Source organism: Acanthisitta chloris, unplaced genomic scaffold (genome assembly GCF_000695815.1).
Source record: "Acanthisitta chloris isolate BGI_N310 unplaced genomic scaffold, ASM69581v1 scaffold2255, whole genome shotgun sequence".
Taxonomy (NCBI): Eukaryota; Metazoa; Chordata; class Aves; order Passeriformes; family Acanthisittidae; genus Acanthisitta; species Acanthisitta chloris.
This window is the reverse complement of record NW_008675209.1, coordinates 54,009-73,267: the sequence shown is the minus strand read 5'-3', so window position 1 is coordinate 73,267 and position 19,259 is coordinate 54,009. Positions and strand designations below refer to the sequence as shown.

Genomic DNA, 19,259 nt, shown 5'->3' with positions numbered 1-19,259 from the left:
CCTGGTCCAGTTGTGAGTATTCCCAGTTGGAGAAAGCTTCTGGGCAGGGTTCTTCCTGGTGCTTTACTGTATCACATCTGCTTGGAACAAGCCTTTCTCCCAGTGCAATGTTCTCTCTGTGCTTAAATGCCTGACAGCAGATAAAACATGTTCAGTGGGAATAACAGGACAATGAACATCATCTCCCAACATGTTTTCTTTGAGTCTTGGGGCTGCTCACCCATTCCCCATGGGTGAGAGAGAGTTTCCATGACCAACAAAGTCCCTTTTCCTGTAGAGATTTGAGCATGAAAAGAACATAAATCCTTTTGCTTTTGCTAACTGTGAGAAACCAGGGCAAGCACTCCCTGACACAGGTGAATAATCAGAATATTCCCAGTTGGGAGCATTGCTGTCATGGATTGATTTGAGGGAATTGTGCTGTTTTACAGGGTGAACAAGGTCTCCCAGGATCCCCTGGCCCAGATGGTCCTCCAGGCCCAATGGTATGTCCAGAGCATCAAATTCCATGACCTTTTGGAATGGGTGAATGAATGTAACATGAGTTCATTCTCTTTTGTCTTCCCTCCTGTCTCCCAAAGGGCCCTCCAGGATTGCCTGGTCTAAAAGGAGACTCTGGTCCTAAAGGGGAGAAGGTGAGAATGGCACACAAGACCCTATTGCATGATCCATGTCTGGATGAGAGGGATAAAATGTCATTGTAGAGAAGTCCTGCAGCTGGCAGGACAAGGCCAAGAAGTTCCACCACATCCCCTCTGGAAGCATTGGATGTATCTTTAGAGGAGAGCTCTGCTCTGCCACTTCCATGTGTCAGAGACCACTACAAACTCCTGTCACCTTGCTTAGATTCTTGGCTTTGCATCTAGAAATGCCTTTGCTGTGTAGTTTTGATGTTCTGTCGCCTCCAGCAAGAGAGCATAATTAACATCTGCTGTTTTCCCCTAGGGTCATCCAGGTTTAATTGGTCTTATTGGACCACCAGGAGAGCAGGGAGAAAAGGGTGACAGAGGTCTCCCAGGCCCCCAGGGCTCAGCAGGACCCAAAGGAGAGCAGGTAAATATTCCATAAGACCTTCATGGAACATGTACTGGAGCTGTAGCTTTGCTGTCCTTGAGCAGGTACAGCACAGCAGAGATGGTCAACCTTGGCAAGAAACTTGCTAATTTTGAGGAATCTTTTCCCTATTAATGTGGTTTATTCTACATGTGAAATATGGACATGCTCCAAAATGACCCATTTTAGTGGAAAGCAGATTCTCCAGGGTAGTATGAATAGAGTTGAATAGACTTGGAGGGATGATACCATTAAATATTCATCTAGGGCACTGATTTTTAACATTCTCTGCCTAAATGAGATCTGAGATCATGCACATGCTGAAAAACCAGTTAAAGCTCCAGATTTGAATGAAGTCCCTTCAAAACCAAGTGGTCACCTGAGAGCAGGTGTTAGTTTTGTATACATACCAACCTTACTTCATGCAAATCAAGATTGTTCTGTTATTTCTCAGGGGATCACAGGGCCCTCTGGACCCATTGGACCTCCAGGGCCACCAGGATTACCGGTATGTGACACACAATTCTCTTGGAATTCCTTGGGAGCTGCACAGTCCTGTAGGAGTCACTTTGGTGCTCTCAAAACTGTCCAGCACAGTCCTGGCCTGACCTTGTACAAGGATACTGGTCAGAATGGATTTGCTCATTAAAACACTTGGCTGAGTTACAAGAGTGACGTGTGAGATGGGAACAGTGAGATAGAGGCAAGGAAATTATCCCACCCTGTTTCTCTCCCCTTTTCTTTTGGATTCTCTACAATCCCAGGGTGATTTCTTGCCCTTTTTGCTATTTGCATTTTTTTCCTTGGGCTAATCAGCACTTTCTAGGTGTCCTTAGCACAGAGCTAGGATCAGCCCCATGTATCACCCAGCAGCTTTCCCAGTCCCCCTCAGGGCAGGAGTGTGGAGCTCTGACACAGATTGCTCTGACACAAATGCTTTCTGTGTGTTGGCAAATAAAAGCAACACCCAGCTGAGTGGATGTGAAAAGTGGAAATGGAAAGGGAGGGAATTAAATAAAACACTTTACGTAGCACTCTCTGAGGAGAGACTGAGTTCTCTGCTTGGCAATGTACTCACTCCTTCCTGTATTTTTTCTCTCTACAGGGTCCACCTGGTCCTAAAGGTGCTAAAGGATCATCAGTGAGTATAGACTCTGTTAAATGAGGAGGCTGAGGAGCTCTTATTAAGTGTAGAACCTGCTGTGACTCCTCCACATCAGTGGCATTAGAGCAATTAGCCAGAGCTGAGTGGAGCACACAGAGTCTTTGCATCCTGCCTGAGCCCAGAGATGCTAATTGGCAAAGGTTTCTGTGCCACAACTGGACTTCACTGAACAGAGATCATAAGGAGCAATCCAGTGCATAGTCCTTAGGAGAAAACCTACTGCTGTAGAGCAGAGGGTGTTAAAAATAGCCTGTGAAAGCTTGAGGTGAGAAGCTGAAAAGCAAAGAGCTTCGTGAGAAATGTGACACTGAAACTTCACGGTGCAGATCTATGCAGGCAGCTAAAAATTCCTCTTGGGCAACTTCCTAGTGTCTTTTTCCCATTCCGAATTCAATGTTTTATTAATTTTTCAAATTTTTGACTTGTAAATCTGTTGGATTCATTTAGAGAGTTAAAGTTTTCAGGCATTGGAAGATCCTTTTTCCATGGGAAGCCTAAGAAAAGTTTGACTGTTTAACTCCAAGTGTTTGACTGATCTTTTCTTTTACCTAAACTTCAAAAATAACCAAAATGAACATATTCTTGGGAGCTGGGCACAAGGAGACTCTTCTTGTGTGCCTGAAAGGGCAAGAATGAAGTTTTCTGCCACAAGAGACCATTAAAAGTAATAATATTTGGGATGTGATATAAGTAACAAGTTCTTTCTCCTGAGTGACTCATGATTTTTCCCTTGTTTTTCCACCCAGGGTCCAACAGGTCCAAAGGGTGAATCAGGTCTTCCTGGGCCTCCAGGGCCTCCTGTAAGTAGAACCCATTACATGAGGAGTGAAATGAGGTTCATATTTAAGGGGTGTGTATGTTGGGAAGTAGATTTCTGGACAAAGATTCATTGCTACTCCTAGATTTGCATCTCTTGGGGAAGAAAGCAGGATGTGAAGGGAGAGGACACTAATGGAAAGATGATAAGAGAAGATGGGCTCAGTGTCCAAGCCTGATGGCCAAGGGGTTTATCAGCACCCTCATGGGGGTTTTACATGTCAAATATATCTTGTGAAGCTGTTTCTCAGTGCTGGTGGCTTCTTTGACCACCTCTTCTGTCCCTTTCCCACTGCTAAGGAAATGAGAAGTTGTATCTTTTCTCCCCACAATTCAGGGTCCTCCTGGAGAAGTCATCCAGCCACTGCCCATCCAGGCTTCCAAGAGGACCAGGAGAAACATTGATGCCAGCCAGCTGGTGGATGATGGAAATGCTGACAACTACATGGACTATGCAGATGGCATGGAGGAGATTTTTGGCTCCTTGAATTCCTTGAAACTGGAAATTGAGCAAATGAAACATCCATTGGGCACTCAACATAACCCAGCACGGACCTGCAAGGACCTGCAGCTCTGTCACCCTGACTTCCCAGATGGTGTGTCCTGGGATGGAGAGAATGTGTGGGAATCATAGATTCAATAGGGGTGGAAAAGAACTTCAAGGTCATCAAGTCCAACCCTACTGTGGTTACTAGACCATGGCACTAAGTGCCACATCCAGTCTCATCTTAAAAACCTCCAGGGATGGTGAATCCACCACCTCCCTGGGCAGCACATTGCAATGCCTGATCACTCTCTCTGTAAAAAATCTCTTCTTAATATCCAACCTAAACCTCCCCTGGCAGAGCCTGAGTCTGTGCCCTCTTGTCCTGCTGCTGGTTGCCTGGGAGAAGAGACCAATCCCCACCTGACTCCAACCTCCTGTCAGGGAGTTGGAGAGGGTGATAAGGTCTCCCCTGAGCCTCTTCTTCTCCAGGCTGAACATCCCCAGCTCCATGCAGGGAATGGAAGTGAGGGCAGGAAGAGGAGTGATTTGGCAAGTCCTTGATCCTGGTGCTCCATGAGGAATGTGGCTGATGTAGAGTTGGACTAGATAATCGTTGTACCTCCCTTCCAATGGGAATATTCTGTTCTAAGAATAGGGATATAGGGTGAAAATTGCTCCTGTGGAAGGTGCCACAGGATTGCATGGAACCAGAACATAACCAATACACAGGTTATAAGCTACATGTGACAGAGATGAAATGTCCCTGCTAAGGAGGTTGCTGAAGTGCCCATTGCTGATTCTCTCTCCCCTTCTCTTCCCTCTCCTGCATCCAGGTGAATACTGGGTTGATCCTAACCAAGGATGTTCCAGGGACTCTTTCAAAGTTTACTGTAATTTCACAGCTGGTGGAGAGACTTGTATCTTCCCTGATAAGAAATCTGAAGGAGTAAGTCTACACAACCTTTCATTTCCCCATATATCATAGAGATAGATTGTTCCTAATATGAATATTCATAGCCAGTGATTTCAGGAGAACTGAACAATAGCAAGGAAGGCTTAAACATCCAGAACATTCCTTTGTTACACAGTGTTGACTTCTAAAACAATAAGGAATATGTTTACAAAGAGAATTTCTTTGAGTAAGTCACATTTAAACTGATTTGGGACAAGGCTTTGATGATTTCTCAGGCATAACAAATGCTAAAACCTTAATTTCCTTAACTCTGCTGTACCAAGGCAGATGTGTGTGTTGCTGCAGGAGTTGGGGCTCCTCAGGAGCTTCATTTAACTCATTTCTTGCCTTCCCTCTTGCAGCCAGGCTGCTGCTCTCCTGCCTGCATGCCTGAGCACCACTGATTCCTCTTCCCTTACTGTGTCTCCAGGCAGAGCAGCTAAATGTTCCTCTCCTGTCATTTTTCCTGCTGTTTCTTGTGGGTAAATGATCCTAAATGATTGCAGCTACCCTCAGTGCTCTCCCTGGCACTGATGCACAAGGTTGATGAAGTTATTTGTGTAATGATGCACTTAGCTCAACCATACTCATCACTCTTGTCCTGTCTCCATGCACTCTATTTTCCAGAGCTGCTCTTCCCTCTGCCTGGGGAGCAACTCTTGCATTGGGCAAGGAGAAACTCTTGCAATCAGCCTGGGGGAGCTGTCCCAGTGTCACAGTGGTGCTCCAGCTGTGACAAAGCTTCTCACTCCAGTGAAAGCAGTTTGCTTGCTGAGTTTTATCCACCAGAAATATGTGTCAGCACAGGACAAATAACACGCAACATAAATCTTCCTGGAGTTTTTCTTCGGGCTGTTTCAATAGGAGATGGATTTCTTCTCCTTTGCATCAACTTGCCACATCTCTCCTCAAAACGTTCACAGCAGAAAAGCAGAGTCTGACCATGATCTCAAAGTGTCTCAGAGTCCTGCCATGCTGGTTCTGTGAGGGCTCTACGGCCCCAGCTCATCTGCCGCAGAGCTGCAATGCTCCTCAAATGCAATTTGAACTGCACTTTGCAGCAGTTATCCATAAGAAAAAGGAGTGGGCTGAAGCTTTTCCAGCTAGAAGAACGTAAAGAGCAACCACACCAGCACTGAGGATTGGCTAAGGGGTTTCACTATAAGCCACAGCAGAGTTTAAGTCATATTTCCTCTCAACTCATCCCTAACTCAGCACAAGCACACTGACTTGCTTTGTGATTCATGGACTGGAGAGGAAATGACAATCCCAAGACACCTGCATGTAGCTTGGCTGTTTGGGGAGAGATTGAGAGCAGAAGTGAGGGAGAGGGGGCAGACAGCAGCCACGCTCCTTCCTTGTGCTCTAACTCCAAAGTGCTTCAGCTGCTTGGCTGGGGCTGCCAGAAAGGATGCTCTGACAGCTCCTTTCTTGTCAAGGTCACCCCTTCTGTCACTCCAGGTAGTTGGAGCACCATCACACGTGGTCCAGCACCGTCTCTGGAAGATGCACTGTCTGTGCCACACCTTAAACACAGGACACAGGCAGAGGCTTTTCCTTAATCACATCCTTTGCCTTTCCCAGCCTCACAGCATCTGGATTTGGCGTTAGAGTGGCAACAACCTTCTCTGTTCCCAGCATTGTTTTTCCACCCAATCCTTCCCATGAAGATCAATGCACCTTTTACCACCCATGTCTCCTTTTTTCCTCTCTTTCTTTTTATCCCTCCTGCCTAGAGACTGCTGGACTTGCATCCATTGTGTCTAGGAGGCAAAGACCATTAGCCCTTAGCAAAGGAGGCTGATGCCAGGGCAATGCTGGGCACCTAGGGCAGTACCACAGCATCCCCATCTGCTCTAGAGGCACCTTAGGGCTCTGACCACTGCTTGTTCCTGGGGTTTAAAGCTTAAGATAACATTATATTGGACAGTTTCAATAAGACTCTGCTGTAGAACGGAATGTAACTATTTTAATCTCTGTTTTTTTCTTTCTCTCTTCCCTCCTTGCCGTCCACAAACTAGGCTAGAATTACCTCTTGGCCCAAGGAGAACCCAGGCTCGTGGTTCAGTGAATTCAAGCGCGGTAAACTGGTAAGATGCAGCTTGGTGCTTTCTGTTTTCTATAACCAGTGTCATATTTTACAGAGTAAAATGGCTCGTTGGCCCAAAGAACAGCCTTCCACATGGTATAGTCAGTACAAGCGGGGGTCCCTGGTAAGTGGCTAACCTTGAGCCTCCATCAGAGCGTGTCATCTGCTTGGGTATGGCCAACCTGCTGCTCTCTGCATGCTGAACTAATCTCCATCACCAGGCACAGCAAAGCATTTAAGGTGGAATACTGGCAAACAAACAAAACCCACTGGAGGCACTTGGTTTTTCCAGTTTGCTTGGTTGGAAAACTTAGGAGCAGGTTGTTTTCAGTTTTGGGGCCCTCAGTCTAACAAGGATATTGAGGTGCTGGAGCAAGTCCAGCCAAGGGTAATGAGGGCAGAAAAGGGCTAGAACAGATGTCCAGTGAGTCTCATAAAAGGTCTAGAGCACATGAAGTGCTTAGGAGCAGGTTGTTTTCAGTTTTGGGGCCCTCAGTCTAACAAGGATATTGAGGTGCTGGAGCAAGTCCAGCCAAGGGTAATGAGGGCAGAAAAGGGCTAGAACAGATGTCCAATGAGGCTTATAAAAGGGAATGGTCACAAGCTGAGACAGGAGAGAGTAAGACTGGATGTTAGGAAAAATATTTTCTGGGACAGATTCTCCATGAAGGATGGATTTTGTCTTCCACAGTGGAGATGAGACACACTAGGGGCTCCCACACCGCTTAAGGAGTTTGGGAGACATGAAGTCATTGGTTTAAAGGAAGAGTTTAAGCCACCCACATTCACCAAGTCTGGTTGGCAGGAATTTGACTTAGTCCCAGTTAAGGATTTTTTCAAGGGAGATGAGCTGTCATAAGGAAATGACCTCAAGTAGCACCAGGGAAGGTTTTGATTTGATATTAGGAAAATGTTTTCCACAGAAAGGGCTGGAAAATATTGCCATAGGCTGCCCAGGGAAGTGCTGGAGTTACCATCCCTGGAAGTGCTCAGAATACATGTGGATGTGGCACTTGAGGACATGATTTAGTGGAGAACATGGTGATGATGGTTGGTGGTTGGACTTGATGACCTTAAAGGTCTTTTCCAATCATAAAGATTCTGTAATTCTGTTGATGACCTTAAAGGTCTTTTCCAGTCATAAAGATTCTGTAATTCTATGATTCTAAGGTCAAACAGTGTTTGCTGTCAGCAAGAAAGAACCATATAACCAGAGCAAAAGCTCTGGTATATTGTCCTGTAACAGGATAGATTTTGGGTTGGATAGATCACTCCCACAGAGCCTGAGCCCTGGTCAGGGATGTCAGAGCAGTGACTGATTAGTGTCAGTCAAGTCTCCTTAAGCAGCAGAGATCTCTTCCTCCTGCATCAGTTCTTGTAGGATTAATGGGATGCAGATAACGAGCTCAATCATATCAGGAAAACTAGGCAAGAAGGAAATATTCAGCAGATAAACCCAACCTTTCCCTGAAGGCAGGAGATGTATTCCACTGAGCTGACCTGTGCAGTCACCCTCTCCCCAGGGCAGGAGGTTCTTGCAGTGCCCCAAACTTCCACCTTAAAGGGCAAACAACCGAGCACATCACCGCTATGTTTCCCTGCGCCGCGTTCCATCGCCGCTCAACACCTCCTGCTCGGGTTGTGCCCACCAGAAGGCCATGGCTTCTGGAGCTTTGCTGCACCAGCAAACAAGGCTGCAAAGCCAAGGCTTCAGCCTTGTGGCTCCTTGGAGGGCAACTACTCATAGCTTAATTACAGAGCACTTCAGCAGTTAATATTACAAGTACTTCCACTTCTCCATCTTCTCTGCTTCTCTTTTTCCCACTCTGTCAGCTATGTTAGAGGCTCAATTGCCAGCTTAGAGCTTAGGGCCCTTTTTTGTTTCACTTGGAGCTCTTTGTTCCATCTTTTTGTGTTGTCATTTTCTTGTTTTTTCATCTGTCCTGCATTTTCTGATTGGGAAAAAAAAAAAGCCACCAGCACGTAGAAGACCTTCCTAAGCAACCACAAACCAGTTAAACGCATATAAAAGTAAAGCTTATTTAGTTATTTTTGTTGAAGTACCTCTCATTTCACCCCAGTCAGTACTTGGAACCGTGAGATTGGTAAATTGAGGAGATGTTTACCTGGGGGGTCCCAGATCAGTTGAAATCTATGTGTGTATGGGTGGGATGAATGAGTCTGAGTTCCTCTCTGGAGCTCTGCTCCTGTTACTCCATGGAGAAGGTCCCTGGTGTCTTTCCATGTGGCCTGAGTGTGGTCTTTGGAGGGCTGAGCCCATAGAGAACCCCAAAGGCAAGAGGAAGATTTCCCTCTGGCTGCCCAGCACTGCTGATTGCCATATGACTCCTGAGACTGCACAAGGTGTGGAGCTGTGAGGAACTCCCTTTCTTCTGGGAGCAGCTAAAGTGAGAAGGATGTAGTAAATACGGAATAGAAAGAAAACAGCTGAGTTTGATGCTTCCACACCATCATTAATCAATGACACAGAGTACTTGGAGCTAATTTCTTACATTTTCTCACAATGCCAAGCTGTGTTTGGAGGGATAAGAGGGTTGCAGATGTTTTCTTCTGCTTTCCTTCTGTGTGTGTTACACAATTCCCAGAAGCTCTAACAATGCCTGACACCCATCCTGTCCCCTTATCCTTCACAGCCATATGGCATCTGCCACAGGGAAATACCAACACGCAGAAAGGAGGGAAGGATTGATTTTCTCTAAACTCTGTTCCCATGAACAAACATTAAGCACAAAACCAATTCCCAGTGCAAAGTTGGGACAGGTCTCCATGCAACCTGCACAGCATTGGAGCCCCCTGAAGCAGCAGTCAGGCTTCAAGCCAAGCAGTGGTTTGAAACAAGCCCAAATCAGAGCAGTAGGTCCTGCAGATTGGTAGTGCCACATGTCATTGTGTGTGTGCCAAGGGCTTGGCATTTTGTGGCCCCTTCCTTCCACGTCCTGGTGGTTTTGTGGTGGCTCCTGGCACGCGTGGCTCTCTCCTTCCTGGTCAGTCATGTTTAACTCTCAGGAGGACAGTGCAGCAGCATCCTGACAACTGGTTGGTATATTGATTTCTTTTGATTTATCCTTTTAGTCATGATTTTATTGTCTGGTTATGAATCTCTTCTACTGTTTGCAGCTTGCAGGACAACTTGATGTTTCATGGTACCTGGAAGAAATCTCCGCTCTGTGTGCGCCTCTGTTTTTCTCCTGGTTGTTCCTAAAGAAACCCATCAAGGGCAGTAGCTTGGCCATGGCTGGAGGTGTCACCTCAAGCATAGTCAGTTCAGACATGCAAACTCATTTTGTGTTTGCTTCCTTGGGGAGGTACAAAAGTCCCAGAAAGTCCTGACTCCTCTAAGTGCTGGGATTGGCTTTCAAGAAGTTCTGGTTTGCAGAAATACCTTCTAGATGCTGTTCTGCATGGGGGAAAAGGAGCCTGATGGGCAGAATGGAGCAAATACCAATGTGCAAGTGCAGCTCTGTGTTCACAACATGCCCTAAGGGCAGCAAATCCATTTTCCCTTTACCTGAGCACAGCTTTGTGAACCAGGGCAGCCCTGAGACCTTAGCAGCAGGAACAGGATTGCTGCAGATGAAGCTCAAAGACTGCTTAAACCCCAGTGTTTAGTGCCCAGGAAAAATGAATGGGAGATACCCCAGTGTGTGCAGTATGAAATACCCAGAGCAGTGAGAAAATCCTGTCAAACAGGAGAGAAACACAAAGCCCCAAACCTCTACAGGAATCTGTTTTCTCTCCTCTTCAAACACTGGAGAAATATGCTCAGTATTAAGTCATATCACTTGAACTTGAGACATACATCCCCAAAGTTGCATCCTCTTGCAACCAGGGCTGAAATCCTCCTTCGTTTTTCTTCCTGCCTTCATTAGTCTGATGTTTTTAGCTCACAACGAGACGACATCCAGCAAGTGAATAAAATGTCCCTTGGTAGCCATGCCCTGGCCACGGGAGGACCAGAGCATCCCTGTGGCAGGAGCAGTGTCCCATCCCAGTGGGGTGGTGAGACTGGTGAATCTCAGAGTCCCCTAGACATGTTGTATTACCCCTCACTGCCCAGTGTTTCCCTTCTCTGCTTCTCACAGCTCTCCTACGTGGACTCGGATGGGAACCCCATCGGAGTGGTGCAGATGACTTTCCTCCGGCTCCTGAGTGCCTCAGCCCACCAGAACATCACCTACAACTGCTACCAGTCTGTAGCCTGGCACGATGCCACCACCAACAGCTACGACAAGGCCATTCGCTTCCTGGGCTCCAACGATGAGGAGATGTCCTACGACAACAACCCTTACATCCGAGCTGCCCTCGATGGCTGTGCGGTACGTGGGCACCTCTGGCCTTGGGCTGGCCCTGCAAAACAGGGACACTTTGGGACTGGCTGGCTGTGCTCCTCCCCTGGTTGTCCAGGGGTTGTCACCTCCAAATTTCCTCTACCTGTTGATGTAGTTGTCTTGAGATTGTCCCCAGATGAACTTGCCTAAAACCAGCAGTTGCTTTAAACATCCCTCCTTGCCTTTGTTCTTCCCTGTTTCCTCGCGTGGGGAGAGGTGAGTGATCCCCAGTTGTGGATGAGTTTTGCAGACTTTGGTAATGATCTTCTTCTCACTGCTTTTAGGAAGTCTTGGAGGCAAAGCACTAAGGGTTTGGTGTTGGGTTGGTTAGGATTTTTCTGAGGCACATTTTGTGTAGCCCCAGTAAAGTTCTGGGCTGTGCTAGCCATGGGAGTGCACCTAGCTCCAGCTCTGCATCCCCTGAGCTGCAAGGAGAGCCCAGCCCAGAGCTGGGATTTGCTCCATGTGTCCCCTTGCTCCTCATGGAAGCCACCTGAGCTCCTGGGAGAGGACAAACCAAAGCAAGGTGTGACTCTGTACAGAGGAGATGATGCTATGGGATGAAGGAGACAAGTTTGCATCTCTGCTCACATTCCAAAAGTACCTTTAAGCATCTTTCTCTTTAGCTCTATTCCCCATGAGTATTTTTGGCCAGAGTGAATCTCTCCCCTTCCATCCCACCCTGCTCCTCACCTTCCCTTTGGCATGAGCAACAGCCACAGTTTCCTGAGGGCCCCAACTGGTTTGGGATGAAGCTCTGAAAAATCTGCCCTCAGGAGAGAAAAGTTTGGCAAAGCAGGTGCTGCTTGCATTTATTTTGAGCCCCAGCTTGCTGGTGCAGAGACATGCATAATTCCCACCCTCTGGAACTGCAGTGCTTGAAGCCCACAGGACAGAAAGATTGAGATGTTTGACAGAAAAAGATCTCCAGAGAATTTGAGATGAAAATGGTTCAGTTCTGGCACAAACACTTTTTTTTTTTACTGTAGGAGCAATGAGGTAAATCAGATTAGAATCACTTCTTTTAGCATGTTGGTGGAGAGGGAAAGGGCATCCAGCCCACTTCTGGGAGACACATGGGGAAGTTTATTCTCAAGTACTTCATATCTCCTGCTAATGTAACATGTCCTTGGTATAAGGTGCCTTCCCCTCCTTTTCCCTTTTGAAGCCTCAGGGATGCTGTGGGACCACATGTTGCACATTTTAAGCTGAAAACCCTTTTGGTTTAAGTAGTTAGGCTTAGGTGATCTCATTCCTTTGCCTAGTGAGAACTAGAAGGACAGCAGGGAATGGCTTTAAGCTGAAGGAGGGCAGATTTAGATTGGATATTAGGAAGAAATTCTTTGCTCAGAAACACTGGCACATGGTGCCCAGAGAAGCTGTGGATGCCCCTCATGCTGCCCAAGCCAAAGGCAGGATAGATCAGTTTTATTTACTAAGGGTATTGCTTATTATTTACAATGGATTATCTACATTAAAGATGATTTTAATCCGAATCTCTGAGCGATAAAAAGGCTGTTAGAATTCCACCAGAAATTTAGAGGTGCATGTAATTAATTTGTAGGAGTTAGTACTGTAACTATTTCACATGCTGTGCTGGGTTAATGCTTAGTCCAAGTGATCCTAAAGGTCTTTTCCATCCTAAATGATTCTCTGATTGAACCCTGCCATGTGGAAAATGAGCTTTGGCTGCCCGACACGGTGTGGCCACAGAGGTCCTGGTAGGACCCAAACTCCAATGGTGATGGAGACTCCTGCAGCCTCTGCAGGCTGATCTCCAGGGCTAATGTTCAGCCCATTATCTCAATGTGTTTTTCCTGCTCTTACAGCCCTTTCTCAGGAGCTATGATCCAGCCTATTCTTCCGAGACACACAAATCAGAGGCAAAGGTAGAGCCAAAAGCTGCTCCATAAATCCACTTGTTTGTGCAGCTCTCTATGCCCTCGGGTGCACTTCTGCTCCTCTAATAATTATTTAGATTTTGGAAAGAACTCCATGGCTACCAGGCACGATAAAAAGACAACATCACCTTGTGAATTCCATCAAACTTTAAATGTGATCTTTTGGGTAGCACTCGGGTAATAGTCAAACTAATATATTCAAATGAAATCGCTCCCATTTGCTCAACAACCCATGTGTGTCCTCAGGGAGGGAAAACAACTATTCCACAGCCACAACAATTTTACCAGGCTCCTGTTCCAGCTTGGGAGATGTGCTGACAGGCTGAGTTAGTGTGATCTGCATAGCAGCAGCTTCTGCTGCTTTCAAGTTTGGGCTCAGGAGAAACATCTCCCAGGGCTTTGCTCAGTGGTCACCATCCCACCTGAGAGCACATCCTCAGGGCAAATAAATGTGTGTTTTGGTGTTGAGTGACTCTACTTTGGGTTAGAAATGCCTGGGTGAAACCCTTGCTGTATTCCCAGCTGACTGGTGAATGCTCAGTCATGCTGTCTTCTTGTTGCTGGGTTGGAGGCATCATAGGCATTTCAGGCTGGACATTAGGAAGAATTTCTTCACAGAAAGGGTGATTAGGCACTAGAATGTGCTGCCCAGGGAGGTGGTGGAGTCCTGTCCCTGGAGGTGTGTAAGAAGAGATTGGATGTGGCATTTAGTGCCATGGTCTGGTTGAGATGGTGATGTTAGATCATAGGTTGAATTTGATGACCTCGGAGGTCTTTTCCAATTGATTGATAGGTTGATAGGACAAGGAGTGATGGGGAGAAATTCAAAGAGGGAATTTTAGATATTAGGAGGAAGCATTTTCCTGTGAGGGTGTTGAGACACTGGCACAGGTTGCCCAGGGAGGCTGTGGCTGCCCCAACCCTGGCATGTTTCAGAGCCAGGTTGTATCAAGACTTGAGCAACCTGCTCTTGTGGGAGGTGTCCCTGCCCAGGGCAGGGGGTTGGGGCTGGATGATCTCTAAGCTCCATTCCGACCCCTTAACATATGGTTCTATGATCATCAGAGCTCTTCTCTCCCTCATCTCCCCACCCAGGCAAAGAAGGGCTACCAGAAGACTATCCTGGAAATCAACACGCCCAAAGTGGAGCAAGTCCCTATAGTCGACATCATGTTCAATGACTTCGGAGAAGCATCACAGAAATTTGGATTCGAGGTGGGACCAGCTTGCTTCATGGGCTAAGAGCCACCTGAAAACTAGTCTCCAAATGAACAACCTCGTAACCTCATGGCGCCATTTCATTGAAACAAGCGGAAAAAAAAAAGCAACCGAGAATTCCTTGTCACATGCACGTTCTGAAACTGGACAGCGATGGCTTCTACTTTTGTTCTGGTTTGGTTTCTTCCTGGTTTTGCCTGAGTTCCTCTGTGCCACTGCCCCCCAGGTTCCAAATCCCCCCCCCAGAGGGAACAGTTCCCCCCGACGGACGCAGAATCGCATGACCGATGGCCTCACGCGTGGCCTGGAGACCTGGCCCTGCCCTGCTGCTGCCCCACTGCCAGCAAAGACGACTTCTTCTTCTTCTTGCCACGAAGCAATAGCAAGTGCTTGGCTGTAGATGATTGTCTGTTTTTTCATTTCTAAGGAGCAAAAAAAAAAAAAAAATGGAAAAAACTTGAAATTTTTGTGTTCAGCTTGAGGGCGAAGTCCTGGCAGTCCTGGCTCCAAGCCAAGCCCTGCCAAAGCTCATCAGAGGCATTTTGTTGACTTCCATGAGATTTGAATCAGCTCTAGCAAGTAGCTATCATGGCCAATTCCAGAAGTTTTCCCATCTCCATTGAGCTGTGTAATTCAATGCCTTCCCAAATTTCCCCCTATGCTAACTAAAGGTCACCCAGGGCATCTCTTCCCCATATATTAAAGGTGCTTATATTTTTGTACGTTTGTAAGTAAATATTTGTATTGTATATTATTTTAAATGTCTGAATGTTTCTGGCTTCAAAACATGCATGTGACCTTGTCTGTATTAAACCCACCACCTTTCCCCACCTCCAGCCCAGCCAAGAATCCACCTGGGAATTAGACAGTGGCTCATGTCCTCATCATTCCTGCCTCTTCCCAGCCCCAAGATTTAATCTGGAGGGCCTTGAAGTTCCACCCAGGATGAGTCTTGGCAGGATGAGGTGCAAACCAGCCCCTGAGCCACAGATGCCTTTTGGATTCACTTCAAAATAAGGAAATGAAAGCCACTTTTTAAACAACTTTTCTACAACCCCCTGATCTAAAAGCAGGAGCTGCTTTGAGTCTTTGCCTTTTTATCCACTTGCTTAACATGTTTTAAATTAATTCTTCCTTTTTTGTTTTGGTTTTTTTTTTCCCCTTCAGCTTTTCTTTGAACTCACAACAATAACTAACCCAAACCCATTCCCAGTGGCAGGGGAATTCCCTTTGTCCTCTCTCAATAGAAAAATGTCCAAAAATAAAGGTTAAAAATAACCCAAGGTGCTTTTTTTCTATTTTTTACATGTCTCTGTGGTGCTATCTATTTGATAACCTTAATACAACACTGGTGATCTCCTGCCACTGGCCAGTCTCTCTCCAGCCTTTGCTTTTTGGCCACTTTCAGAGCAATTTTGCCTCCAATCTGCCTCTAAATGCATGTCACCTTCTTATTTGTTACATAGAACACCTTCTCCTCTCCTGCTTTGTATTGCAGCAGCTTATACTGTGTAGGAAAGTATTAAACATGCTTACATCTTTCTTCTTTTTTTTTTTCCCCCCCCAAGAATATCCATGTGTTTCCCCTGTGGTGATAACCAGAGCAAATTGTACTGAACGTTTGTGGTGCTAATCTCTGTTGCTGTGGCTGTCCTGCCAAGCACTCCCAGGAGTTTGCAATCTTCCTGCACTTCCCACAGTACCTTTTCTTTTTTTCCATGGCTCCCAACATGCTGACACCACCTTCTTTGTCCATTGGTTTGTTGGTTGGCTGTTTGCCTTGGAAAAAAAAAAAAAGAGATGTTGCAGGGTGGGGGTTTTATTATTGCTATTATTTGGCCTGGAGTGTTCCAGCAATGCTCAAACCAAGGGGGATCTGTCACCACAGAGGAAAAGACATCACATTTACTGTGAAGAGAAGCCTATATATGATGTCTTTTCCTCCCTCCTTCCCAAGCAGAGAGCTGCAGCATCCGAGGAAAGGAGGTGAAGCTGTGCTGGAGGGAGAGGTGGTGCCATGTGGTGCTTTTGGGCTGTGTCCATCCATCTCCCTTCTCTTCCTGTGCTCTCCTCCTTGTAGGGGACTAAAACAAAAAGGTGCTACCCTAAACCCTGCAGACTCTGGCAGCAAAGCAGTGAAGAGGAATATAGAATAATATATATAAGGGATTGAGCTTCTCAGTCACCTTGGCAACAGCCTTGGGCAGGAGCAGTGGGAAGGGCAGGAAAGGTTGCACATCCCTGTGTGCACCAGCAAAGCCATATCTTGATGTATGTCCACACGTGTGTGTGTGTGTCTAGGTCATGTGATTCTGTTAGAAATTTTCATCAAGGGAGCATTTTTTTCTCTTTGAGTTTTTGTTTTGTCCTTTGATTTCTTTGCTTGAAGAACAAACAAACAGAAGAAAAAAAAAAAAAGATGAAAAAAACCCCAACCCCACAACAACTCCTCTGTTGAATTCCACAGTGCTGTAATTGTACTGAGCTCCAAACTGTTCCGATTTCCCCAGCCCACTTAGCTACGGTATATTGCAATAAAATTACTCCTTGTATTTGCAGACCTTCTTTTTTGTGTAATTTTATTTCCCTCCTCCCCCTTAATATATATGACTTGAACAAATGTTGATAAGAAAAATAAAACCTATGGAAAAAAAATACCCTTTTTAGTACATAAGGCCCTTCTTAAAAAAAAATATAGTGTCAAATGCCATTATTGTACATTTCTTCAAAGGCCAATAAACATGTCATCAAATTTCAGTGTAATGCCCATAAGAGCTATTTTTAAATATTTTAAACCTGTGTAACAAAGGAATAAATGTAATAGATTTTTTTTTCAATAAATCAAGTTTACTGTTTCCACCTAAACCACCGTGATGTGAATGTCTTCTTCAAGTTGATTGCAGCAGGATTTGCCCACAACTTCTCTGCTCTGTGGAGCCCCAAGAGTTCATCAGAGGAGCAGTGGAAGTGCTTGAAGGTAATATATGCTGTAAAATATGAACAAAATCCATCAAGGAGAGAACTTCCAGGCCTGGAATCTCTTTTTCTTTTGTTTTTTTTTTCCCCCTCAGTGTGAAACTTCAGTTGACTGAACCGTGCAGAAATCCAACCTGGGGATTCAGATGAGAAGACTTGGTGAACATCAGCTCTCCACCTTCTCCATACCAGCAGGAACAGCACCTGAGGTGTCTTTGCTTGGTGCCACAGCCTTTGCTCTTGGTGATCTTCTCACCTCAAGCCAAATTCAGGAACAAACCTTTTCTCCAGCTTCTTGGTGAGCTACTCAACCCCCAAACTCATGTTGTCAGCCCCAGGGCTGTGCTGTGGGGAGGAGCTGGGGAAAGCAGCATGATGGGGGGTACTTTGCTGATCCTCTCCTCCTTTTCTCCATGGCTTTCACTCCAGGGATGTGCAGGGAGATGATGACTCCTCTGGAACCCACTGGAGAAACTACAGGGATCTGCCTGCCAACACCAGCAAGAATCAACAGATTTGCATCACTCAAGAAAACCACTCAAGGGCTTCTTGCAAAGAACATCTGGTTGATGCTGCTGGTTTGAAGGATCAGGAAGATGTTTGTACCTTCAAAATGTGTCATTTGCAGCACCACAGGTGGGTATGGTGCAAACACACAGGTACATTTATGAGCCCACAAAGCCACCAAGCCAAGTTGTGTGGCCCTTCAGCCTCTCCCCTTCGTTCTTTGCCTGCAGTAGATCTTGGATGATCTTTATTCTTTGCTGAAAGTTAGAGCTCAGATGAAGAGAGATGTCCAAAGTCATAGAATCACAGAGTGGTTTGGGTTTGAAGGGACTTCAAAGCTCATCTCATTCTACTCCTTGCCACCTCCCACTACAGCAGGTTGCTTCAAACCCTATCCAGCTTGGCCTTGAAAGTCCTTTAGTGTAAGTACAAATCATTAACTTACAAGAGTAATTGGGGGAATTCTTGGGGTATTATGGCCAAGTCTTCCTTCAAATGGCCCCCAGAAATGCAAAGGGCCACAGCTGCTGGAAGAAACTAGGGGGAAATAGCTTTATTTACTAAGACCTGACTAGAAAGGTATAACTTAGATCTTGGTCATGCTTCAAGGTGACACTAACCTCATCCATGCTGACTTGCCAGTGTGATTTGCACTCAATAAGTGCTGCTTGCAGCAAATGCCTCAGAGTCTTACTGCTGAGAGAGGAGCTTTGATCTGCTATTAGGGAAAAACAGGGAGCTGAGAAAGGAGTTGACTCTTTCTGGCACTGTCAGACACAGAAGATTTCTCACCTCAATACAGACAACAAAGTCCATAATTTGGTGCTAGAGCTGCAAAGCAGGAAATCCACCAGGTGAAATATGGGGGGGAATTTTTAGAAGAGCCACAAAAAGAGCAGCAGATTATTGAGCCAGAGTAAGAGCATCCAAAGCAGCTCAGTTTTGTCGTGAGGATGGAACTGCTCATCCCAAACTCCCACTGCAGCTGCTTCCCCATCCTGGGAATGCTGCACAGGGGCAGGACAGGAGCCCAAACCTCATGATGCAGCACTGAGGACCAAGCTCAGCACCCACAGCAGCTCTGGGGGGAGCAGAGCAGCACCCACAGCTCAGGGAGTGAGAGTTATCCAAGGACAGTTGATCCCAATGCTGTTTCCAACAGCTTTTCCAGCAGCTGAACCAGCCTGGGCAGGGAAGGGATGGCTGCAGGGCTGTGAGGCTACTGATTTTGCTCTGCATGTGATGTTTTTCTCTAGCAGGCAGAGGCTTAACTGGGTTGGATTTATGCCCTTCTGTGTGCCAAGAAAGCAGGTGAAGCCTGAAGTGTTTTCTCCATCCAGATAGTTACCTGAGCTGCCCCAGGCATGAGGACATGTGCATGTACTTCCTGGCTCTTTCCTAAGGTAAAACCTGAATTGCTGTGGGATTTGCTTTCTGCCTGTGAAATGGGAATTGTTCTTTGGTTTCTTTTTCAGCCCTGCTCTGGAGGAAGGGGCCCAGGCCCTGTGTGTCTATTGACTCCCTGTCTTTGATCTTGGATTTCCTTGGTTATTTTCACTTAATGGTTGGATTCAATGATCTTCAAGGTCTTTTCCAACCCGAATGACTCTGATTCAGCTGGTGGAGCACTGGCTGTCTCTAAAAAAAGCACATTCCTAGGTGGTTTTTAGATTAGTCAGTGGGCCAGAGAAAAGAACCTTCAGAGAAAAGAGCAAAGCAGCTGTTTGGAACCACAGCTCCCTCCAG

The 19,259-nt window shown here is 46.2% G+C and overlaps 1 protein-coding gene across 1 annotated transcript in view; it reads left to right on the top strand.

The window, feature by feature from the left end:
* LOC103803097 (collagen alpha-1(V) chain-like) overlaps positions 1–14,147 on the top strand; it is a 146,386-nt gene extending 132,239 nt beyond the window's left edge. The window contains 12 exon segments of the mRNA XM_009075634.1: positions 1–12; positions 432–485; positions 582–635; positions 946–1,053; positions 1,508–1,561; positions 2,159–2,194; positions 2,965–3,018; positions 3,372–3,630; positions 4,355–4,467; positions 6,495–6,563; positions 10,666–10,899; positions 13,908–14,147. The exon segment at positions 1–12 is cut by the window's left edge and continues 33 nt beyond it. Of these exon segments, the coding sequence (XP_009073882.1) occupies positions 1–12; positions 432–485; positions 582–635; positions 946–1,053; positions 1,508–1,561; positions 2,159–2,194; positions 2,965–3,018; positions 3,372–3,630; positions 4,355–4,467; positions 6,495–6,563; positions 10,666–10,899; positions 13,908–14,054 (1,194 nt within the window). The 3' untranslated portion in view covers positions 14,055–14,147.
* The last annotated feature ends 5,112 nt before the right edge of the window (positions 14,148–19,259 follow it).